The sequence below is a fragment of the Podarcis bocagei genome, assembly GCF_964188305.1.
Source record: "Podarcis bocagei genome assembly, chromosome: 1".
Classification (NCBI taxonomy): Eukaryota; Metazoa; Chordata; class Lepidosauria; order Squamata; family Lacertidae; genus Podarcis; species Podarcis bocagei.
In genome coordinates this window covers 135334871-135356004 of record NC_138125.1, presented here as the reverse complement: position 1 = coordinate 135356004, position 21134 = coordinate 135334871, and the positions used below count along the sequence as shown (strand labels likewise).

General features: G+C 41.9%; 1 protein-coding gene across 7 annotated transcripts in view; it reads left to right on the top strand.

Annotated features, from left to right (window-relative positions):
* The window catches only part of TRPM8 (transient receptor potential cation channel subfamily M member 8), a 76630-nt gene that overhangs the window by 14140 nt on the left and 41356 nt on the right, over nucleotides 1-21134 (top strand). For 5 of the 7 annotated variants that reach the window (XR_014010572.1, XR_014010573.1, XM_081204159.1 and 2 more), the window contains exons 2-5: nucleotides 9123-9266; nucleotides 16181-16298; nucleotides 18732-18805; nucleotides 20376-20532. Coding sequence is in view for 5 of the 7 variants with exons in the window: in XM_081204159.1 (XP_081060285.1) it covers nucleotides 16209-16298; nucleotides 18732-18805; nucleotides 20376-20532 (321 nt within the window). In the remaining 2 variants the exon portion in view is untranslated. The remainder of the gene's footprint in view (nucleotides 1-9122; nucleotides 9267-16180; nucleotides 16299-18731; nucleotides 18806-20375; nucleotides 20533-21134) is intronic. The other 2 variants (XM_081204156.1, XM_081204157.1) reach the window with 2 other exon arrangements.

Sequence of the window (21134 nt, the reverse complement as noted above, 5' to 3'; positions counted from 1 at the left end):
GCCCTGAACTCCCAGACCCCGGGGGTGCCGACTGTGAACAAGGCAGCCCGGGCCATACTCCTAGGACGACCCCTAGGGATAGCTGGCACTGGGATCCTGGAAGGCTAAAACTGGGAGAGCAAGGCCCCAGAAGGATCATAAGCCTCCCTTCGCTCACATCTGAAGGACCATGGGCCTCAAAAACAGTGGAAGACGTGGAGGGGCCAGGGTGAGAATCAGGCTGCCTCCCAAACTGCTGAGCCAAGGACTCAAGCTCCATATTAAACCTTGTCATGGCAGCAGGGTCTGAACCAATATCAGCCATGATTTCACCCAAGCGATCCAGCGTAAGCTGAGGAACTGCAGGTGCAGTGACTGAGACGGGCCTCTAATCACCTTTTTTGAAGGGAGATCAGGACTAGGATTCCTCTTAATAGGCATCTCGATCCCTTCTTTACTACGCAGGCGGAGTACTAAACAAAGACACAATTATAAAGAGCACTCAGGCAATCAAAATGGCGCTCCCGCCAAAACAAAATGGCGCTCCTGCCAAACTAGCTGGGGCTAAAATGGCGACTGGGCCAAGGGGGGGCGGGGTTTCGCAGCCCTGGGAAAATTCCCCACCAGCCTTTATGCAAAACGGGCAATGAAACTCACCGATCCAACAGAGGGGGAATTCTCAAACAATACAAAAGTGATCGGCTGTACAGAACAATCCACCAATGAAACTCATAAATCGCCCCAACACTGCATAAATTCAAAGCGCTTGAAGCTGCAGCTGGATCCGAGACTAAAAGTCGCTACACAAGAAATCATCAAGAGAATCCGTCGAAGGTAATTCACTCTCTCTTGGCTGCACAGAGGACACGCTGCTAGCTTGTTCCAAATCCACGCACCGAAAGAGGAAGCTCTGGGTCATGTGCATGGGTGTATATAGGTCCCTCAATCCATTTGGACTGCGCCCACTGGCCAGATTGAACCCAACATCGAGGGACATACCAATCGGGTGTTGTGGCTGACCAGTCCTACCCACCCACAACAGAGGAGATCGGTCTCCAGGTCTCACTGCAACACGTGCCCTCTTTTAGGGAGGATACGATTTGATAGCCCTATAAATATACCATTCTAAATTCCTTCCTGATCAAACCCAAAGAGCGCTCAATAGCAGTTCCTCATCACCCTGGAAAAAAGTGACAAGTGGGGTGCCAGGGGCTTTTGTCCTGGACCCGTTGATATTCAACATCTTTATAAACATGAATGAAGGAATTGAAGGAATGCTAATCAAATTTTCAGGTGACAGCAAGGGGGGCAGGCAGACGCCAATGCTGCAGAAGACAGAATATGGATTCAAAATGACCTTAGCAGATTGGAGAACTGGGTCCAAAATAACAAAATGAATTTCAATAGGGACAATAGGAACAGGTTCTACACTTAGGTAGGAAGAACCAAATGAACAAATATAAGATGGGGGAACACCTGGCGTGCAGGTACATGTGAAAAGGATCTGGGGGTCTTAGCAGACCACAAGCTTAACATGAGTCAGCAGTGTGATGTAGCAGTAAAAAAAAAAAGCTTACACTATTTTAGGCTGCAACAACAGAAATATAGTGTCCAAATCAAGGGAAGGAATCACACCACTCTATTTTGCCTTGGTCAGACCACACCTGGAATACTGTGTCCAGTTCTGGGAGCCAAATTTTTAGAATGATATTGACAAGCAGAATGTGTGCAGAGGAGGGCAACCAAGATGATCAAGAGTCTTATCTTTGAGGGAGCTGAGTATGTTTAACTGGAGAAGAGGAGTATGAGAGGAGATAGGATAGCCGTCCTTTAATTTCTAAAGGGCTGTGCCCTGGAGGAAGGACCAAGCTTGTTTTCTCCTGCTCTGGAGAGTAGGACCAGAACCAATGGCTTCAAGGAGATTCCAACTAAACATTAGCAAGAATTTTCTGACAGTAATAACTGTTCAACAGTGGTTCCAGTTACAGATAGGTAGGCGTGTTGGTCTGCCATAGTCAAAATAAAAAAATCCTTCCAGTAGCACCTTAAAGACCAACTAAGTTAGTTCTTGGTATGAGCTTTCGTATGCATGCACACTTCTTCAGATACACTGAAACAGAAGTTGCCAGACCCTTCTATTCAACAGTGGAACAGACTTCCTTGGAACATGGTGGATTCTCCTTCCTTGGAGGTTTTTAAGCAGAGGTTAGATGGCCATCTGTCAGGAATGTTTTAGCTGAGATTTCTGCATTGCTGGGGGTTGGACTAGATGACCCTTGGGGTCCCTTCCAGCGCTACATTTCTATGATTCTATAAAGAACTGAGAAAGTTATTGATGGCTTGGGAGAATGGTGCTATGTGATTAAAGTAGCAAAGTAAGGCAGACAGCAGGGTGGAGAAAGGCTTATTGAATATTTTACAGTCATTTGTATTTGACCTCAAAGGTCCAAAACTTATTTTTAGGTTTCTAATCACCTTTCAAGTGATGGAAAATTGCTGGCCTTATGTTTCTGCATTGCTGTGTTGTAGCACAAGCACTTTTCCAAAGGTGATTGGACTCATTTTTAATGTGTGATAATGGAGAGCCAATTTAGAAAATCAATATGAAATGGCATGCTAAAAAAAGAGGGTTGGTAGGCAATGTGGTATTATTTGTTTACCATAAATCCACATTGAAAGTTGAGAAACATTCTTCTCAAATCGTGTCTCATCAATGTTGTGACCCAGTGGAACATGTACACACACGTACCACTTCCTGATCTGAGACAAAATATCTTGTACCTGAAGCATTTTGGTGGTGAATTTCTGCTTCTACTGTTAGAAAGTTCTTCCTTATTTTTGATGTCAGTGAATTTTTTATTGGTTCCAACCCCCCCCCCCCGAGAAAACCCAGTATATGAAATGAATAAATGACACCATTTGGAATATTTTAATATAGTCAACTTTCTTAACCCTTAATCTAGGCTTTTCTCACTGAGTTTCCCTTTAAAACCTTTTGCCTCTGTTTTGAACTGAGATGTTCACCACTGAATCCAGAGAAGGTTGTTGAATAATAATAATAATAATAATAATAATAATAATAATAATAATTCGTTATTTATATCCCACCCATCTGGCTGGGTTTCCCTAGTCACTTTGGGCAGCTTCCACCAAAAGATTAAAAGTACATTAAAACATCAGTCATTAAAAACTTCCCTAAACAGGGCTGCCTTCAGTTGTCTTCTAAAAGTCAGATAGTTGTTTATTTCCTTGACATCTGATGGGAGGGCGTTCCACAGGGAGGGCGCCACTACCGAGAAGGCCCTCTGCCTGGTTCCCTGTAATTTTGCTTCTTGCTGTGAGGGAACTGCCAGAAGGCCCTCGGCGCTGGACCTCAGTGTCCAGGCTGAACGATGGGGGTGGAGACGCTCCTTCAGGTATACTGGGCTGAGGCCATTTAGGGCTTTCAAGGTCAGCACCAACACTGCTGAGGTACTACGTCTCTGATCTCGGAAACAAGATTACTACAATTCAGAATTGTGTTGTGTCTTTTCCCACCACTCAATATCATAGCTGAGGGCATTCTTCATACTAAAAGCCCGCAGCAGAGCCATGATGTGCATGTTATATTTTTGTGTGTTTTTATATTGTAAACTGCCCTGTGATCCTCAGGTGAAGGGTGGCATAGAAATTTAATAATTACTGTAAATAAATAAATAAATAAATAAATAAATAAATAAATAAATAAATAAGAGGTGAGTCGAGGCAGCTGCCTCCAGCAGTGGAAGCCTACCAGCGGAAAATCAGAGCCAACAGTGGTGGAGGTTTCTTGCAAGATCTTGTGCACTCTGTGAGTTCTTGTCGTCACTGCCATTGTGGCTGCCACTTTGTGGGTGCGGCCTCACAACTCAAGTAAGGGAAGCTTGGAGTGGGGGGTGGGGGACAGTATTTTCCTATTTTACGTTAGGCGGTGAAACGGGATGTGCAGCAGCGTAGCCTGCAGAAACATCAGTCTTCAATAACCCAAGCTTCACCAGGAAATTATCTGTCCATGAGAAATGAGTCAAGGCATATTCCTCACCCACAATTCTCTTTCTTTATGCACTATAGAGAACACCAAGCCTACTGTATGAACAGCAGCGTGTTGTGATATGTATTTGGAACAGGCACACAATGGTTATGGCAATTAGGAGCTCCTGAGCTGCACCTGATAAGGCAGCCTCACCAGGGTTGTTGAAGTCCATTGAGGGCAACATCATTAATGTCTACTAATAATGAATGATGAGTACATAGAGGTTCCAGGTTGAGAGGCAATATGCTACTGAGAAGTTGTTTAGCAGCAGCATGGACAGCAGCAGCAGATGTTATTTATGACTGCCCTCCTGTCTTGCTCATGGGCTTCCTGTAGGCATTGGTGGGTCAGTGTGGGAAACAGGATGTGAACTAGGTGGACCATTAGTCTGAGCCATGGCCACTTTTTATATTTAACAATGACAACAAATAAACTACATTGTTTTCTTCACATTACGTAACAGAAAAAAAACTAAGTAAAATTAAATCTAATGAGAAGAGCTCTACTGGCTTGGACCAAAAGCCTAACCACAGACCCTACGAGTACTCCCATTTTCCAGGGACAGTCCTAGATTTACAGAAGCCATCCTGGCTTCTGATTTCATGCTTTTCCTTAGGACATTCCTATTTTCATCAGAGAAATAATAGACTCATAGAATCAGATGTTGGAGGGTATGGGGTTATCCAACCCCCAAGCTGGCTGAAGGGAAGTTTTTATACATGTGGAAGCCTCTCAGAGTGGTTGGGGCAACCCAGTCAGATGGGCGGGGTATAAATAGTAAAATTATTATTATTATTATTATTATTATTATTATTATTATTATTATTAATGCCATCCCTATTTTATCAGAGAAATGTTGGAGGGCATGTAACCAGTCTCACATCCTATTTCCCTGGTGGACAGCCAGATGACCATTGGAAGTTCATGAGTAGCACATGAAGACATTTATCTAATCCCATTTGAAGGCTGCCTAAATTGGTTACCATCAGCACATGAGGTACGGTAATTCCACAGTTTAACTATGTGATGTGTGAAGCGGTGTTTCAGTTTGTCTCTCCCACCACTCGGCTCCACTGGATACCCCCAGGGTCCACTGTAAGCATCTATCAAGATTTATTTTTTTTAAAGTTACAACTTTTTAAAGTTGCATTGAGACCTGATAATTTAGCTTTTCTAAGCATTTTGAGATATTAATCATTCATCAGATCAATCCAATTCTAATTTAGAGTTCTTACTATTGTACTGTAAAAATCTATCAAGGTGTTTCATCCTTTTACAATATTTATTTCTCTCACCCTAACAGAATACATCAGCTTAATATCCAAGACCATCTCCTGACTTCCCACTTAATAACCAATGGCGCCTCTGTTGTTTTACTGGGCCGTGAGGACCCTTGCCGTCATGAATAATAATATATTCACTCCGTTTCTTGTTCTTCACACCAAGCTTGAGAGTACCTCAGTCAATTGAGTCAAAACTAGTCCCTGTCCTATCCCTAGTTTCCAGCACCAAGTGTCCCCATGGGTCAAAGGGCACATAGGTTGCCCGGCAAAGGGAATGGAATCCTTTTTGGAATCCCTGCTTCCCTGTATGCCTTCTCTCCACGCCCCCCCTTAAAATAATTTTTATTGATTTTCTTTTTTTATAACAAATATCCAATATCATTTTCCAATTTCCCCCCTCCCTGTGACTTCCCCCAACTTCCATTTCTGGTTTATTAATCCCTATATTCTGAACAATATGCTTGTTTAACCTGGAGGTAGGCTGTATGAATTGTGTATTGCTTTGTAATGATTTGTTGGGTCTCAGGACCGTAATAAAGATTGATGATGTTAACATAAATAATGTCCAATTTTCTTTCGGAAATTCTTGTCCTAAAATACCCAACAGAAAGGCTTCTGGTTTTTTTTTTAACAAAGGTTATTTTAAACATTTTTTTCAGTTCATTGTATATCATTTCCCAATTCTTTTTTTATGATCTTGCAATCCCACCACATATGGTAAAATGTACCTTCCCCGTCTTTACATCTCTGCATGCCTTCTTGTTGTTGATGCTGCACTTATTTGGCCAGAAGCAGGGCGCCACCTCATCTCACCTGGTCTCCACGGTGCAGCAGTCTGACACCCTAGTCCAAGATCAAATCATGAATCATAGCAATTTTATTTGAAGCCAATCTAGAATGAAACAGCAACAGCCTACGACTGGTAGGAGATGATGGGATACCTTGAATATGATGAGTTGGAAGAAGAGCTAGCTCCCTTCTCCTATCCTGCTCCCATTTATTACCAAGGACAGACCTCTCCAGTTCCTCATTCGTGGGCAAATAAAGGCATCCTGCTTCTGTAAATCGTTTTGTGGTTTGTAGGGATATCGCGGAGTGGGCAGTGGGATCCGGAGGGAGCACACTCCCCACCAGCAGGCAGCCACAGTCTGCCTGCACGCGTGACCCTGGGGTGCAGGGCACATCCCCCCCAGACAAGCCAACAGCTGTCTGTACACCGTTCCCTCTGTCTGACCTTTTGCGGTCTCAGCAGTCAGCGGTGTCCTGTCTGTAACCTTTGTTTCTGGGACCTTTTGTCTCCTTTGTCATACACTGTGCAAGGGGAAAATGACGCGGTGGAAACAGGTGCCAAAATAACTTTGTATCACCCCATGATCTCGGGACCAAGATGTGTAAAGGTGACAGCCCAAAATGTATCTGCCTAGCTTGCATATTTGTCTCAATAAAAGGAGGCTCCACAGGACTGGCTGGCAGCTTGCATGCAGCTCACCTGTGCGCAGCTCACTGATGATCAACTCCTGTCTTGTGCCTTCACTTCAGTGGTTTTTAAATTTTATGAAATAAATAAATAAAATAAATACTGATCTATCTGTAAAGGGAGTTTCTCATTAAGTCCCAGTAACTCTGAGTAGGGCTTTTTTGTTTTCTTGCCCCTCTTTTTTGTTTTGCTTTTTTGGTCAAACCGCACCTACCTACCTTTGGGAAACAATTGACAAGCTTCATAGCTGGATGAAAAGGTCTTTGCTTTCAATGTTGATTTTGTATTGTTAAAAAACTTTTCTTTTTTCTACTTAAAAAACCCCCCTTTTTAAAAGCTGCTTCATGTTTTCACCTTGGGAAAAGCTATTTGCCAGCTTTACTAAAAACCCCTAAACTTAAGCAAACTGTTCAGATTTCTGACTAGATTTATTAAAATAGAAAAAGGGAAGGTAGAGGGTGCTGTCATGTTACATACTGTGGTCATCAAGCACGATAAACCTGTTTAGATGGATCAGCAGGGGAGCAGGTTTCATGGGAAAGGAGATAAGGTGACAGATAAGTTAGCTGTGGTTCCCGCATTGCAAGGGGCTGGAATACCCTTGGGAGTATCTTCCAACTCAACATTTCTATGATTCTATGAGGACTGAGGATAATTAACAAAGGGCTTCCTGCTGCAGCCCTTTGTGCCCCAGCTTTAGTCTGCAACTGGGAAGAAAAAATAGCAGAAATCGGCACCTTCTCTGCTCGGTGCACCTGATGCATTAGGGAACCAACACAAGGGTTAAAAGGAGTTTCTGTGACTACGCATCAATAGCTAAAACTTTTAGAGAAAATGTAAAACCAGTATTAAAATATTATGTACTAATGTATAGTTGGTGGCGCTGTGGTCTAAAGCACAGAGCCTAGGGCTTGCCGAGCAGAAGGTCGGTGGTTCTAATCCCCGCGACGGGGTGAGCTTCTGTTGCTCGGTCCCAGCTCCTGCTCACTTAGCAGTTTGAAAGCACGCCAGTACAAGTAGATAAATAGGTACTGCTCTGGCGGGAAGGTAAACAGCGTTTCCGTGTGCTGCTCTGGTTCGCCAGAAGCGGCTTAGTCATGCTGGCCACATGACCTGGAAGCTGCCTGCGGACAAACGCCGGCTCGGCTCCCTCGGCCTATAGAGCGAGATGTGCGCACAACCCCAGAGTTGTCTGCAGCTGGACCCAACGGTACCTTTTTATAGTTGCAAAATAATAGCAATAATGAAGTAATTGTTGGAGCTGCAACCTTTTTTTGACCTGTTACAAAAATAGCTACTTTCACTTATTAAAAATTTCACAGCTGAGCTTAGTCGCATAGCATTTTGAAACAACAGATAGCACTTAACCTAAAAATATCAAGCTTCTGTACATTTATGACCTAAGATGTTTGAAATGGGTTTAATTACTTAAGAGGCTATATAATGGATAATGGATCTCATCAAAAAAGACGCCTGCTGATGGAGTCAAAGGAAGTTCATAGGAATCCATGTTCAGTCACAAACAAGAATGACTAATGCTGTAGAGTGCATTTTCCATGTTGTTGAATAACATTTGCTTATTTTTAGATCAAATAACTAATATTTGTATAATTCTACTCGCATGATTTTACCCACAGTGCTCTTGATTTTTCTTTGAGCAGAACTTTGGCTCGGAGTAAATCTTTTGGAGTGTAGCATCAGAAAAAGTACAGTGTCAATGAATGCACACTGCCAACAAATTCCTGCTGAGTGTTTTACTCATATTCAGCTGAGCACAAGTAGAGATGATGCATATATAAAATCTACATGCTTTCTGTAAATTCTAAATTCCACTCCAAATGTCAAAGCAGCGAAGCACACATGAACAACCCCAAAAAATCAACAACCCACAAAACTAATTGAAATATCTTGAGCCTAAGACTTTGAGAGTTAATTCTAATATTAAGCTTTGTAGAGTTACTGTCAATCACCTATTAAGAGTCTCTCCCCCCCCATACATTTTTTTTAATGAGATGCTTCTCCAGTCAGTAGCAGCTTGCTGCCTTTTCATATCTGATTTTTTTAACAGCTTGATCAATATTGAGCAGGTGAGATGCCAGCTTGCAGTCATGCAAGCTTATTAATTTTCCTTAAGGAATATTTTATATTTGTGGGGATTGCAATTTTACTGGAAACAGCAAATATTATATCATAGCAGATTTCCACTTTTTAGATGTATGAAAAGCAAATACTTTCCATTCTTATCACCATTGTTTGCAAATATTCTCCTGCCATTAGTACTTATTACCAACGTGATTTGTGGCAAACTCCTTATTCCCCCCCCCTACTTCAGCTCCTCCCACTTTTGAAAGGTGGAATGACACAAATGACCAGGCAGAGCAGTGGATAGTGGAAGTCTGTCAAAATCCTCCTGCTGCACACACTTCTTTTCCAAGGCTGAGGAGCTGTTGCAGAGTGCTCTAATATTATTAAATAGGTATGTAATATTGTACTTTGCCTTCAGCTTCTTAGTAGTTATCCTTAGTTACTGCTGGTCATTCTTATCTTAGTAGTTATCCTTAGTTACTGCTGAATATTTCCTTTAATATCGTGTGTTAATAAGCTTTTGTAGCCTGTTGTGTGCTTCCATTTATGTTTAGCTAGGAACAAAACATCATAGTTACTAAATACTGGCAAATATTAGGGGGAAATATGTACTCCCCTGTCTGAGGAGTGCTGCTGAGATACATTTATTTTCAGAGTATATCTGGCATTTTATAGTGATACTACTCAGCCGTATAAATCCTTGTAAACAGCTATGGCATAGGCTTGAGGTTGCCACTATGTTCATTCACAAAACTTTTCCAGCTGTCTATAATACATTTGTCTTTAAATAATTCATGTGGATAGTGGAATTATTTAAATCCTTTTGAGCTTTGAATGAATAATGAATCATCTTCACATCCAGCTTAACTGAAGTACTGTCCACAGTTTCTTTTTCTTTTTTGGGTGTTAAGGCTATTAAATAAACCAGGCGGTGAAGCTAGTAATTATGACAGAAACAGACCAACAAATAATGTATGGACACTTTATCTAGAATAGTCATACTATGAAACTTACATTATGGTGGTAATTTTAAAAATAAAATGATGGAATAATTTGCTTTCCTGACTATGAGTGCAAATCCATTGTGTCAAGTCTATTGATTGTGGTCAGAATTCAGGATTATTTATGACTTAGGTGCGGGCAAATACAACTGGCTCTTTGGAATTTGTATTTTCCAAATGACCTATTTGCTCACTTGCTGAAACTGAATCTAAATCTTGGGACTGGAATTTCATTAGAAGCATAGAGGCAATATTTTACATGTATTTCTTAAATCCAAATGTGTTAAGCAGCCCTAAGCTCAAAATGCCCTGTAGATTTGAAAATTCTGGTAACCTTTTTGGAAGCCCATCAAAATTATTTGTATTCAGCTCCTGGATTGGGATCCTCTGCACAGGATTAAGGCCTGACCTAAGGTGAGTTGCAGTAGCAGCACTACCAACAGGTAAATTTTTGACAAAAAGAAAAATATATACCTTAACTTGGGCCACATGTGGGTCCTGGGTCAAAAAAGGGTGGACTCTACACCCACCTAGAATGATTTGTTACCGTTTTTGGGGGTGGGGGTGTGATTTCAGTTGGTTGAAATATGAAGGGTGAATATTTCTGTTATTCAATAGTGTGCCTGTGCTTTCATCACTGAAATGTTCACTGCTGTGAGATATTGTTGTGCGGGTGCTAGTGCAGCTTATAGTTATTATAGCAAAGAGTTCTCCCTATTTTGAAATTCAGTAGTTCTCATGGGGTGTGTGCAAATGTATGCAGGCATTCCTACTGTTGAGTGAGCTCAGTTGTCCCCCAATTTTGGTGCTTGCCTTGGAGTCGTATCCTGATTTCTTCTTCTTTCCTCTGCAAGTAGACAGTCTGTCATTAAAAAATAATAATCAAACACATTGCGATTTTATCCAAATAAATATTAATCAATATTTTTTTTGCTTGCTTATTTGTTTAAACTGTCCTTTGCTGAAAACTAGCAGAACCATGTTCATTCATTCATTCATTCATTCATTCATAAGTTTTCTTTGCCTGCTCTTCATGAAACGATTGCAGGGTGAGTTATAGTATTATTTAAAACAGAAACAACAAGCCAGGAAAAATGAGATCAAGTAAAATAATCCAGAATAAAAAACATAAAAGCACAAACAGTTACAGTAGTGAACTTGCAACCTGGGCAAAAAAGTTTTAATCTGGTCCCAGAATGTCCATACGGTAAGTGCTGCCTTGCAGGTGCCAAGCAGGTGCCATCACGGAGGTGATCCTGTCCCATGTGACCGGCCAATATACCGTATTTTTCGCTCTATAAGACACACCAGACCATAAGACGCACATAGTTTTTGGAGAAGGAAAACAAGAAAAAAAATATTCTGAATCTCAGAAGCCAGAACAGCAAGAGGGATCGCTGTGCAGTGAAAGCAGCAATCCCTCTTGCTGTTCTGGCTTCTGGGATAGCTGCGCAGCCTGCATTCACTCCATAAGACGCAAGCACATTTCCCCTTACTTTTTAGGAGGGAAAAAGTGAGTCTTATAGAGCAAAAAATACGGCACTTCCCCTGGTAATGGGACAGAAAGAAAGGCCTCCCCAACATTTGAGTCTTAGGCAGGCTGATACAGTTCTCCTAGAATCAGTACTGCAGGGAATATTGCACATCTGATCAAAATGACGTATGTCTATACTGACTCAGTTATAGAAAGTAGACCTGCTGTGAGTATACATCCTAAGTTACTGTAAAGCTCTTCAACCGTTCTAGCAGCTTTAATATATACTTATGTTATCAATGTATCCACTGTGACACTGGCCCTTAGGAATCCCACCCATACGGAAAAGACCTCCCCCCTTCTCTCTGCTTCAACACCATCAACAGTGTTCTGTAGCAAATCCTCCAGGCGACACTAGTGTTGCTATGGAAATACTCATCTGAATCCCCCCTTTGCAGTAATTCAGAGTGAAATCCATTGTAGAGCATAATTGACTGCTACACAGGAGATAGTCAAGTTGTAGTGCCATGTTTTGATGGATTTTTAGTGCTGGAGCCAAGTAGAAAGGACTGGTGCCATCAACTGGAAGATGCTTGTGTGAGCCAAATCTCAGAGGGTTCTGCTAGGAATATGGAGCACACAGGACAAATTGGTACATAATTACAATAGGTTGACACCCCCCCATGGCGTTGCTATGAAACATAGTGATTTCACAGTGATGGCACCCAATGGTATCATTTCATGTACATTGGTAAGTGCTGTTGTTAAAATGCTTGAGAATGGAAATAGCTGAGAGGTTTCAAGGGTGTCCTTTTTTGGTGTGTACAAATAGTTCCAGAAAAGGAGAGAGACAGAGAGGTTTTTGTGGTCTCTGTTGATAGCTGAAGAGAAGTGAGATACAGTGTTTTGATGCATCAGACTATCAAAGCAGTCTGACAAAGGAGCTATTTGTAAAGAGAGGTGAGACCGGAGTAGGACTTGAAGGAAATGAAGTTATTCAATATTTAAAAGGTGGTCTGTTCACATCATGAAATGTCTGTTTTGCTTTTGAGCAAAATACTGCGTGTTGTAGTGAGTCAGAAAGAAGACTAAATACTTCAAAAAGTCTATTACTGAATGGATAGATTTATAGTGAGCAGTGTTAGTTCTGAGGACACAGCATGTTGGATAAACCCAGAAACAAGGGCATACCTCAAGACCAAGTTAAATAATTATTTTAGGGGTATCATTAATTGATGCTGATTTTATGAAATTAGACACCCATGTGTCCCTATTTTCCAGGGACATCCTGAATAAAGCCATCCCAGTTTTTTATTTGATCCCAGAAGGTCCCGCTTTTCCTTAGGACATCCCTATTTTCATTGAAGAAATGTTGGAAACCCATAGTAAACTGTTCAAACCCAGTACAGATCAGTTCTAAGTACAGTGGGACCTCAGGTGAAGAACTTAAATCATTCCGGAGGCCCATTCTTAACCTGAAACTGTTCTTAACCTGAGGTACCACTTTAGCTAATGGGGCCTCCTGCTGCCGCCACACGATTTCTGTTCTCATCCTGAAGCAAAGTTCTTAAGCAAAGGTACTATTTCTGGGTTAGTGGAGTCTGTAACCTGAAGCGTCTGTAACCCAAGGTAAAGGTAAAGTTAAAGGTAAAGGGACCCCTGACCATTAGGTCCAGCCATGGATGACTCTGGGGTTGTGGCGCTCATCTCGCTTTACTGGCCAAGGGAGCCGGCGTACAGCTTCCAGGTCATGTGGCCAGCATGACTAAGCCACTTCTGGTGAACCAGATCAGCGCATGGAAACGCCGTTTACCTTCCCGCCAGAGTGGTACCTATTTATCTACCTGCACTTTGACGTGCTTTCAAACTGCTAGGTTGGCAGGAGCAGGGACCGAGCAATGGGAGCTCACCCCGTCATGGGGTTTTGAACTGCTGACCTTCTGATCAGCAAGTCCTAGGCTCTGTGGTTTAACCCACAGTGCCACCCACGTCCTTGTAACCTGAGGTACCACTGTATAAAGCAGAGGTGAAGGTGCACACACAGAGGAAAATCTGAAAGCTTGCCCCACCAGTCCATTTTCCTCCCACAACCTTTCTCCCCAGGTTCTTTTCTCCCACTTCCCCCCTCTAGTCAGCTGTGACTCCAGTTCTGGGGGCCATTATGGGAGAAAGAAGAGCAGGCAGCCGAGATCCAGCAGTCTCTGCTCCAACAGGTCCATTCCCTGCTTCCACTTTGCATATGAAGGGGGCAGATCCTTGCACAGAGCTACTGCCATCACATGTGGTTTGAGTCTCAAGCACACTTTGTCACTGAACTAGAATATTGTTTATCCTTTCCAGATCCATTTACATTTTCCTGCTCCTGGTGGGTTTCCATTGAAAAAAATGCTTTCACATTTTTCAAATGCACAATTAGTTTTTTTATTGCATTATTTATCCATCAGATATTCTACCTGAGACCCTGTATTTCAATATCATTCATAGCAAAATGGTATAAAGAGAAGTACCCAATCAGAAAAAAATGCAAAATGCCCAGGTAGCAGACAGGAATATGAGAATACAGTGGTGCCCCGCAAGACGAATGCCTCGCAAGACGGAAAACTCGCTAGACGAAAGAGTTTTCCGTTTTGGAGGTGCTTCGCAAAACGAATTTCCTATGGGCTTGCTTCGCAAGACGAAAATGTCTCGCGAGTTCCTGCGGGTTTCCCCCCCTTTCCCCCCCTTTTTCTAAGCCGCTAAGCCTCTAAAAGCCTCTAATAGCGCTAATAGCGCTAATCTGCTAATCCGTCAATGGGCTTGCTTCGCAAGATGAAAAAACCGCTAGACGAAGAGAATCACAGAACGGATTCTTTTCGTCTTGCGAGGCACCACTGTATGATCTTTAGGGATGGTCTTTGCCAACTGAGAAAGAAGCATGAAGAGAAATTCAAGAAAGGGAACGGAAGCAGGTTGTACATGAAATAGAGGGAAGCAAAGTGGAAGCAGTACTCAGACCCCCCCCTTGCCCCTTCTCATTACAATGCTGAATAAGCAGTGGACCCCCCCCCCCCATTCTAGTATGTGCTGGCTGTTTTTTGTAAGGAATGGGGCTCCCACAAATCTATCATCTATCTGTCTGTCTGTCTGTCTGTCTGTCTGTCTGTCTATCATCTATCTATCTATCTATCTATCTATCTATCTATCTATCATCTATCTATCTATCTATCATCTATCTATCTATCTATCATCTATCTATCTTTCTATCTCTGGAAATGCAATGATATGATGCTGTTTAACTGAAATATGAATATCAAAACTTAGAGTTTGTATAACAACTATGAGTGCACAAATAATAATAATAATAATAATAATAATAATAATAATAATATGTGTGTGTGCGTATTATTACGCCTAGGGGAAGTGAGGTTCAGAAAGTGTAGCTTGCCTAAGGCTGTCTAGTGAATTCACGAGTAAGGGGAGGTCTGAACCATAGTCTTCCTAATTTGCTGCCTTTAGCTACTCTACTATATCCTCATAGGGGATGTTAACTTTACTCATTGTTTTAAAATGCATTTCCTCACACACTCAAGGCCAATTCAACAAACCCTGCTTGGCAGGGGGTTGGACTCGATGGCCCTTGTGGTCTCTTCCAACTCTATGATTCTATGATTCTATTCTATGATTCTATGAAATGCTAATATCAACAGTTGCAGTGGTATGTGTTCATAGAATTGTAGAGTTGGAAGGGACCCCACGGTCATCTAGACCAACCCCCTGCAATGCGGGAATCTCAGCTAAAGCATCCATAACAGATGGACACCCAACCTCTGCTTAAAAACCTCCAGAGAAGGAGAGTCTTCCATCTTCTGAGGGAGTCAATTTTGCTGTCAAACAGCTCTTTCTAGCAGAAAGTTCTTCCTGGTGTTTAGTTGGAATCTCATTCCTTACAACTTGAATTCATTGGTTTGGCTCCTAGCCTCCATAGCAGGAGAAAACAAACTTGTTCCCTCTTCCATTTGACAGCCATGTTGCTAACACTTGGTTAAATATTCCCCTTCTGTGTAATTCCTAGTACCTTTTCTTCTTCTCCTTTTTATGGGCGTCTGCATAACCCTCTTCATCAGAGAGAAACCTTCACTTTATAGTTTTCAGTGAATGCTGAACATTCATCTCTTCCTCCTGGCCTTTGATGCCTGAAGTGTGTTTTTAGGACCCACCTGATACCTGTGGCTGTAATTTGTTTAAACTGCTTTCAATACTGAATTTTACCTTGTTACCCTAGGACCTGCTGTTGAAGGGCAGGTAATAAATTTAATCACCTCCATCACTGTCCTATCCAATAAAATATACCTCAGTGGGGAGGTTACTGTATTCAGTAGGGGATGTGTGTCTGAATAGTGGTGACATGTTTGCAGAGCATTGGACAGAAAAATGAATGAACCACAATGTGTCCCAACTACATTGGGTCTTTTAGGCTGTAATATGCTGCTGTGCTCAGAGATCACTAATCATTTCTGTCCGCGAAGGAAGCTATGGACAGTCTGAAGTAGCAGAACCTTTATTGAAAATAAAATGAAGAGACCATTATACTAAAGGAAACACTTCTATAAGAAATGGGTGGGACCCTAGAGGATAAGGTAGTGGCTGAAAACCTTTGTGGATGGCATGCAGAGAATCCACACATCATGGTGCACTCTCCAAACCTTTGTTTGGAACTCACTGTCGTGATTATTAAAAAGAAAACTAATAGCAAATGAAATCACATTAAGCTATTTTTTGAAAATGACTGTTTGAATCCCAAAATTCCATTTAAAATGTAAGAGATATCACTTTGGTTCTCCTCTTGGGCAGATGGTGTTACTCAGATTTTGAAGATACCATGAGAAGTCGAAGGAATGGTACCTTGGAGAGCTCAAAAAGTCTTTATTCCAGTATTTCTCGTAGCACAGATCTATCATACAGCGAGAATGTAAGTAGAAGGATTCTATTCAACTTATATTTGTAAAATCCTCCTAGGCTCATTAGCTGATTTATGCAAAGTGTGACTGTGCTGTGTATGGAGAAAGCATATACTTGATGATGAACTTCCTTTGTTTATTAGTGGTCAGTTTCTGGGATTTACAGAGCTTGTCTACTTTTAAATTTACTGTGAGTATTGTGTAAAAGCTGACAGTGAATAGTTCAAGATACTGTAGGCAAGTAATCAGCTTACAGCTGAAACAAAAGTCCAGAGTTGACCTCATGCTTAGCCATCATTGTACATGTAGAGCTGGTATCATCTTATGCCCTTGTTACCATTTTCTTTGGTATAACATGTGACTGTCCATTGGTTTCAATATGTCTGCTCTGATGCTCTGACTATGAATTAGTTGGATTGCTCCCTTTATGTTTTGATTTTCCCTTTGTGAAACTCAGCAAATTTCAAGTTTTGAACAATGAACCTTTACTTAACAGAGGTTTCTAGGCAAGATGGACAAAGTTTGGTTTAGTTGTGTTAGTCGTGGAGGGTGAAGTAGGGTCTGTAATATCCCATTCTTAGTAGCAGGTTGCATGTGGGAAGAGTTTGCACAGATTTGAAAAGGGTCAGATTGTTGATGGATGGATGGAGGGAAGGAAGGAAGGGAGTGAGAGAGGAAAGAACAAGAGTAGCAGTTTGCCTGTGAATGTGCACAGATTCTTGGATGAAAAGGGTCCCTCACCAATGATCTAAATGAATAAATGAACTGCCCTGAGACCCCCCCAGTATAGGGCGGTATATAAATTCAATTCACAACAACAACAACAGCAGCAGCAGCAACAACAACAGTTTCACCAGCCATATTCCGTGTCTTCTGAAATCCTGGCCTTACCTTTTTTTCAATCATTAAATGACCCAAGGTAGTCCCTTCCTAGGTTTCTTGTTCACAGATGCTGACAAGTACAACTAGAGAGCAGTTCTCCAGAACTGAACAGTACAGTTTGTGCAAATCTACCAATCAGTCTCACAAGTCATTTGTGAGTTATCAGACTAGCAAGCTGTATACTGTCTGAAAGGAGGAGCCCTTGATCAGTATATTTTCTTTGACAAGTAGGGTTGGAATCCCCTGCTAAACATCTTCCAAGATGCCCACTCACACCACAAAGAGCTCATAACTCACCTACTCTCAGCAGCCAGAAGCATCATAGCCAGACACTGGAGAGAGCTGTCAGGAGTAAGCATGGATGAATGGTACTAAGTAGTATGGGAAACAGCTTTTCTAGAAAAATTAACCAATAAACTGAAACTGACATGGGGACGAATAGAAGAAGACACCTTCACTCCAGTGTGGCTCCCCTTTATCACATATACAGCCCAACAAGACAACGACAAGAATCCGCCAACAGCATACGAATCAATCTGGCTAACCTGATCCAAACACCCCCCTCTCACACACAAAAACAAATCTCACTACAGCTAACCAAAGACAGCCACCCCCTAGGCCACCCCCAACCTCTCTCACCGCCAAGGAAATACAACAAGCGAAGAGTAAGAGAACCCACACAAGTGACACAAAACATACACTAAGCAGAAGAACAGAAGCATTGCCACCCGACACCACCCCACCTGCCATGCCCCTCGCCCTCTTCTCTTCCTAACCTAACACTGTATGTAACACTGATGTCTTATAACAAATGAAACCAACCTTTAAAAAGCACAACTTGAAAAAAGAGACAATACATGTATTTTGTAAACTAAAAATATATATATATTTTGAAAATAGGGTCGCAATTATTTTACCCTGACCTTCAGGCAAGAATTTGAGATCACAGTTCTTCTTTGGTTAATTCAAGAGAAGCCCAATTTTCATTTTCTGCTGGGTTTATGTGATGCAGTTATAATTATACTAGATATTGCTATTATCTGAGGTTCTGTGTTGGTTTTTCACACAGTACACCATATGTAGAATTATCATTGTGAACGTTTGAAACTGTTAAGTGTAAGCACCATTTGGTATTGATGCAGAGGCCTGGTTCTCACTGAAGTTTCTTTGAAGAGTGGGGCAGAGTTGGAAGCCCAGCGCTGATCTGTATACCCCACCATGTGTGAAATCCACACGCAAGCTGGAGTCATATTAAGTAGCTTTTTGTTGCATTTATAGAAAATTTCTATCCATGAACTTTTAAAAGGCTATCACCTAGGTTAAACTTAACAGTGAAGTGAATGTTTTTTTTAAAAATAGAATTGTTTAAATAGTGTTTTCATTACAATTCTGTTCTGATGACCTTTTGTGCTTTGTGAAGTAAAAATAGCTCTACCTTTGCTAATTACCTTTTTGGAGACAATGTATGTATTTCAAAGAGTGTATTACACACGATGGTAATTCGTTGTTTGAGGAGTGTGCAATCGGATTTCACTCAACTCTTTTACATCTTGCTCCCATAGGACCTGGTGCACTTCATTCAAGAAAACTTTAAGAAGAGAGAGTGTGTCTTTTTCACTAAAGATACCAAGTCAATGTAAGCAAATATTTATTGTCAAATTCTGAACAAGCTCCAGTGTAAACATGAGTACATACTGCTACTCATTGAACACATTTGTAAGAAATGAATCCCAGCTCTTTCTGATTCTAGCACTTGCTATGTCTACTGGCAAGAAATCAGACCCTGCCAAAAAACCCAGATCTTTTGAAAAAGACTGAAGATCCCATTCTGATAAGCAACAACAACAACTTATTTATATCCCGCTCATCTGGCTGAGTTTCCCCAGCCACTCTGGGCGGCTTTCAACAAAATATTAAAAATACATTAAAACATCATTTATTAAAAATTTCCCTAAACAGGGCTGCCTTCAAATGTCTTCTAAATGTCAGATAGTCAAAACCTCTGCCTGGTTCCCTGTAACCTCGCTTCTTGCAATAAGAGAACCGCCAGAAGGCCGTTGGCACTGGAACTCAGTGTCTGGGCTGAATGATGGGGGTGGAGACGCTCCTTTGGGTATACTGGGCTAAGGCCATTTAGGGCTTTAAAGGTCAGCACTAACACTTTGAATTGTGCTCGGAAATGTACTGGGGGCCAATATAGGTCTTTCAAGACCGGTGTTATGTGATCTTGGTGGCCGCTCCCAGTCACCAGTCTGGCAGCTGCATTCTGGATTAGTTGTAGTTTCCGGGTCACCTTCAAAGGTAGCCCCACATAGAGCGCATTGCAGTAGTTCAAGTGGGAGATAACTAGAGCATGCACCACTCTGGAGATACAGTCCACGGGCAGGTAGGGTCTCAGTCTGCATACCAGATGGAGCTGGTAAACATCTGCCCTGGACACAGAATTGACCTGTGAGTCCAACTGTGAGTCCAAAATGACTCCCAGGCTGCACACCTGCTACTTCAGGGGCACAGTTGCCCCATCAGGACCAGGGAGTCCCCCATACCCACCCGCCCCCTGTCCCCCCAAAACAGGACTTCTGTCTTGTCAGGATTCAGCCTCAATCTGTTAGCTGCCATCCATCCTCCAACCGCCTCCAGGCCACTCACACAGGAGCTTCACTGCCTTCACTGGTTCTGATTTAAAAGAGAGGTAGAGCTGTGTATTATCCGCATACTGATGAACACCCAGCCCAAACCCCCTGGTGATTTCTCCCAGTGGCTTCATGTAGATATTAAAAAGCATGGGGGAGAGGACAGATCCCTGGGGCACCCCACAAGTGATAGCCCAGGGGTCTGAACACTCATCCCCCACACCACTTTCTGAACCCGGCCCAGGAGGAAGGAGCGGAACCACTGTATGACAGTGCCCCCAGCTCCCAGCTTTAGATCAGGGGTAGTCAACCTACAGCCCTCCAAGTATTGCTGGACTTAAACTCCCATCAAGGATGTTTGGAGTTTCAGCCCCACAAGAGCATCTGGGGGGGCCACAGGCCAATGACTTTCCTTCTTTAATTGGCCAGCAGTCCTTGACTTCTTATGTCCTTATCATTTAGATTTTTGAATTATTTCAGATCGCTTTGTTATGCTCCCTGTCAAAACGGAAACAAACAAAAACTTTGATGGTTAATTGTTATTTCTCTTCCCCAATATACATTTCTTGATAGTGACAATCTATGTAAATGTGGGTACGCAAAATCACAGCATGTAGAAGGGACTCAGATGAGCAACCATGAAAAATGGAATTATAAGAAGCACACTAAAGAATTCCCAACGGATGCCTTTGGCGATATTGAGTTTGAAAATTTGGGCAAAACAGGAAAAGTAAGTCACTTAAATGTCCTTTTCGTTTTTCTATAGGATTTTTGGTTGTCATCTTTTCTAAAGGATTAATTTCAAAAGACGAAAATGTTTTGGGGCTGAGAGTCTTATCTATTCTTTCTATCTAATTCTCTTGAGTCTGTGATTCTATGAAATTTATTAAGTCCCAAAAAAGTACTCAGTCTTTCAAAATAAAATTGCCAGGAAACTTATTAATTTTCTTTTTCCATTTGGATACATTCAGAGGTGAGTTTGTAGGTGCTGGGATAACTGTTGGCACCAAAGAAAGAATAGAGTAGATGTTTAAAACTAAGATTGAAGACTGAGGCAAAATCTCTGTTTGCATGCACACTCACACAGTGGACGCATGAAGGGATAAATGCCAACCTGACTTTGAAGAGCTCTTAGAATGAATTGAGTTCAATGGGACTTACTGTCTGGTAAGTGGGGTTAGGATTGCAGGCTTAGGCATTCATCATAAGTCACCAACAGGAAGGATAAAATAAGACATCCAAGATGAATAGGGCTGATGCATCGATTAAGAATCCTTAAAATGAAATGCTGCACATCACAGAACCTTGCACAAGTTGGTGCCTTTTATGCAG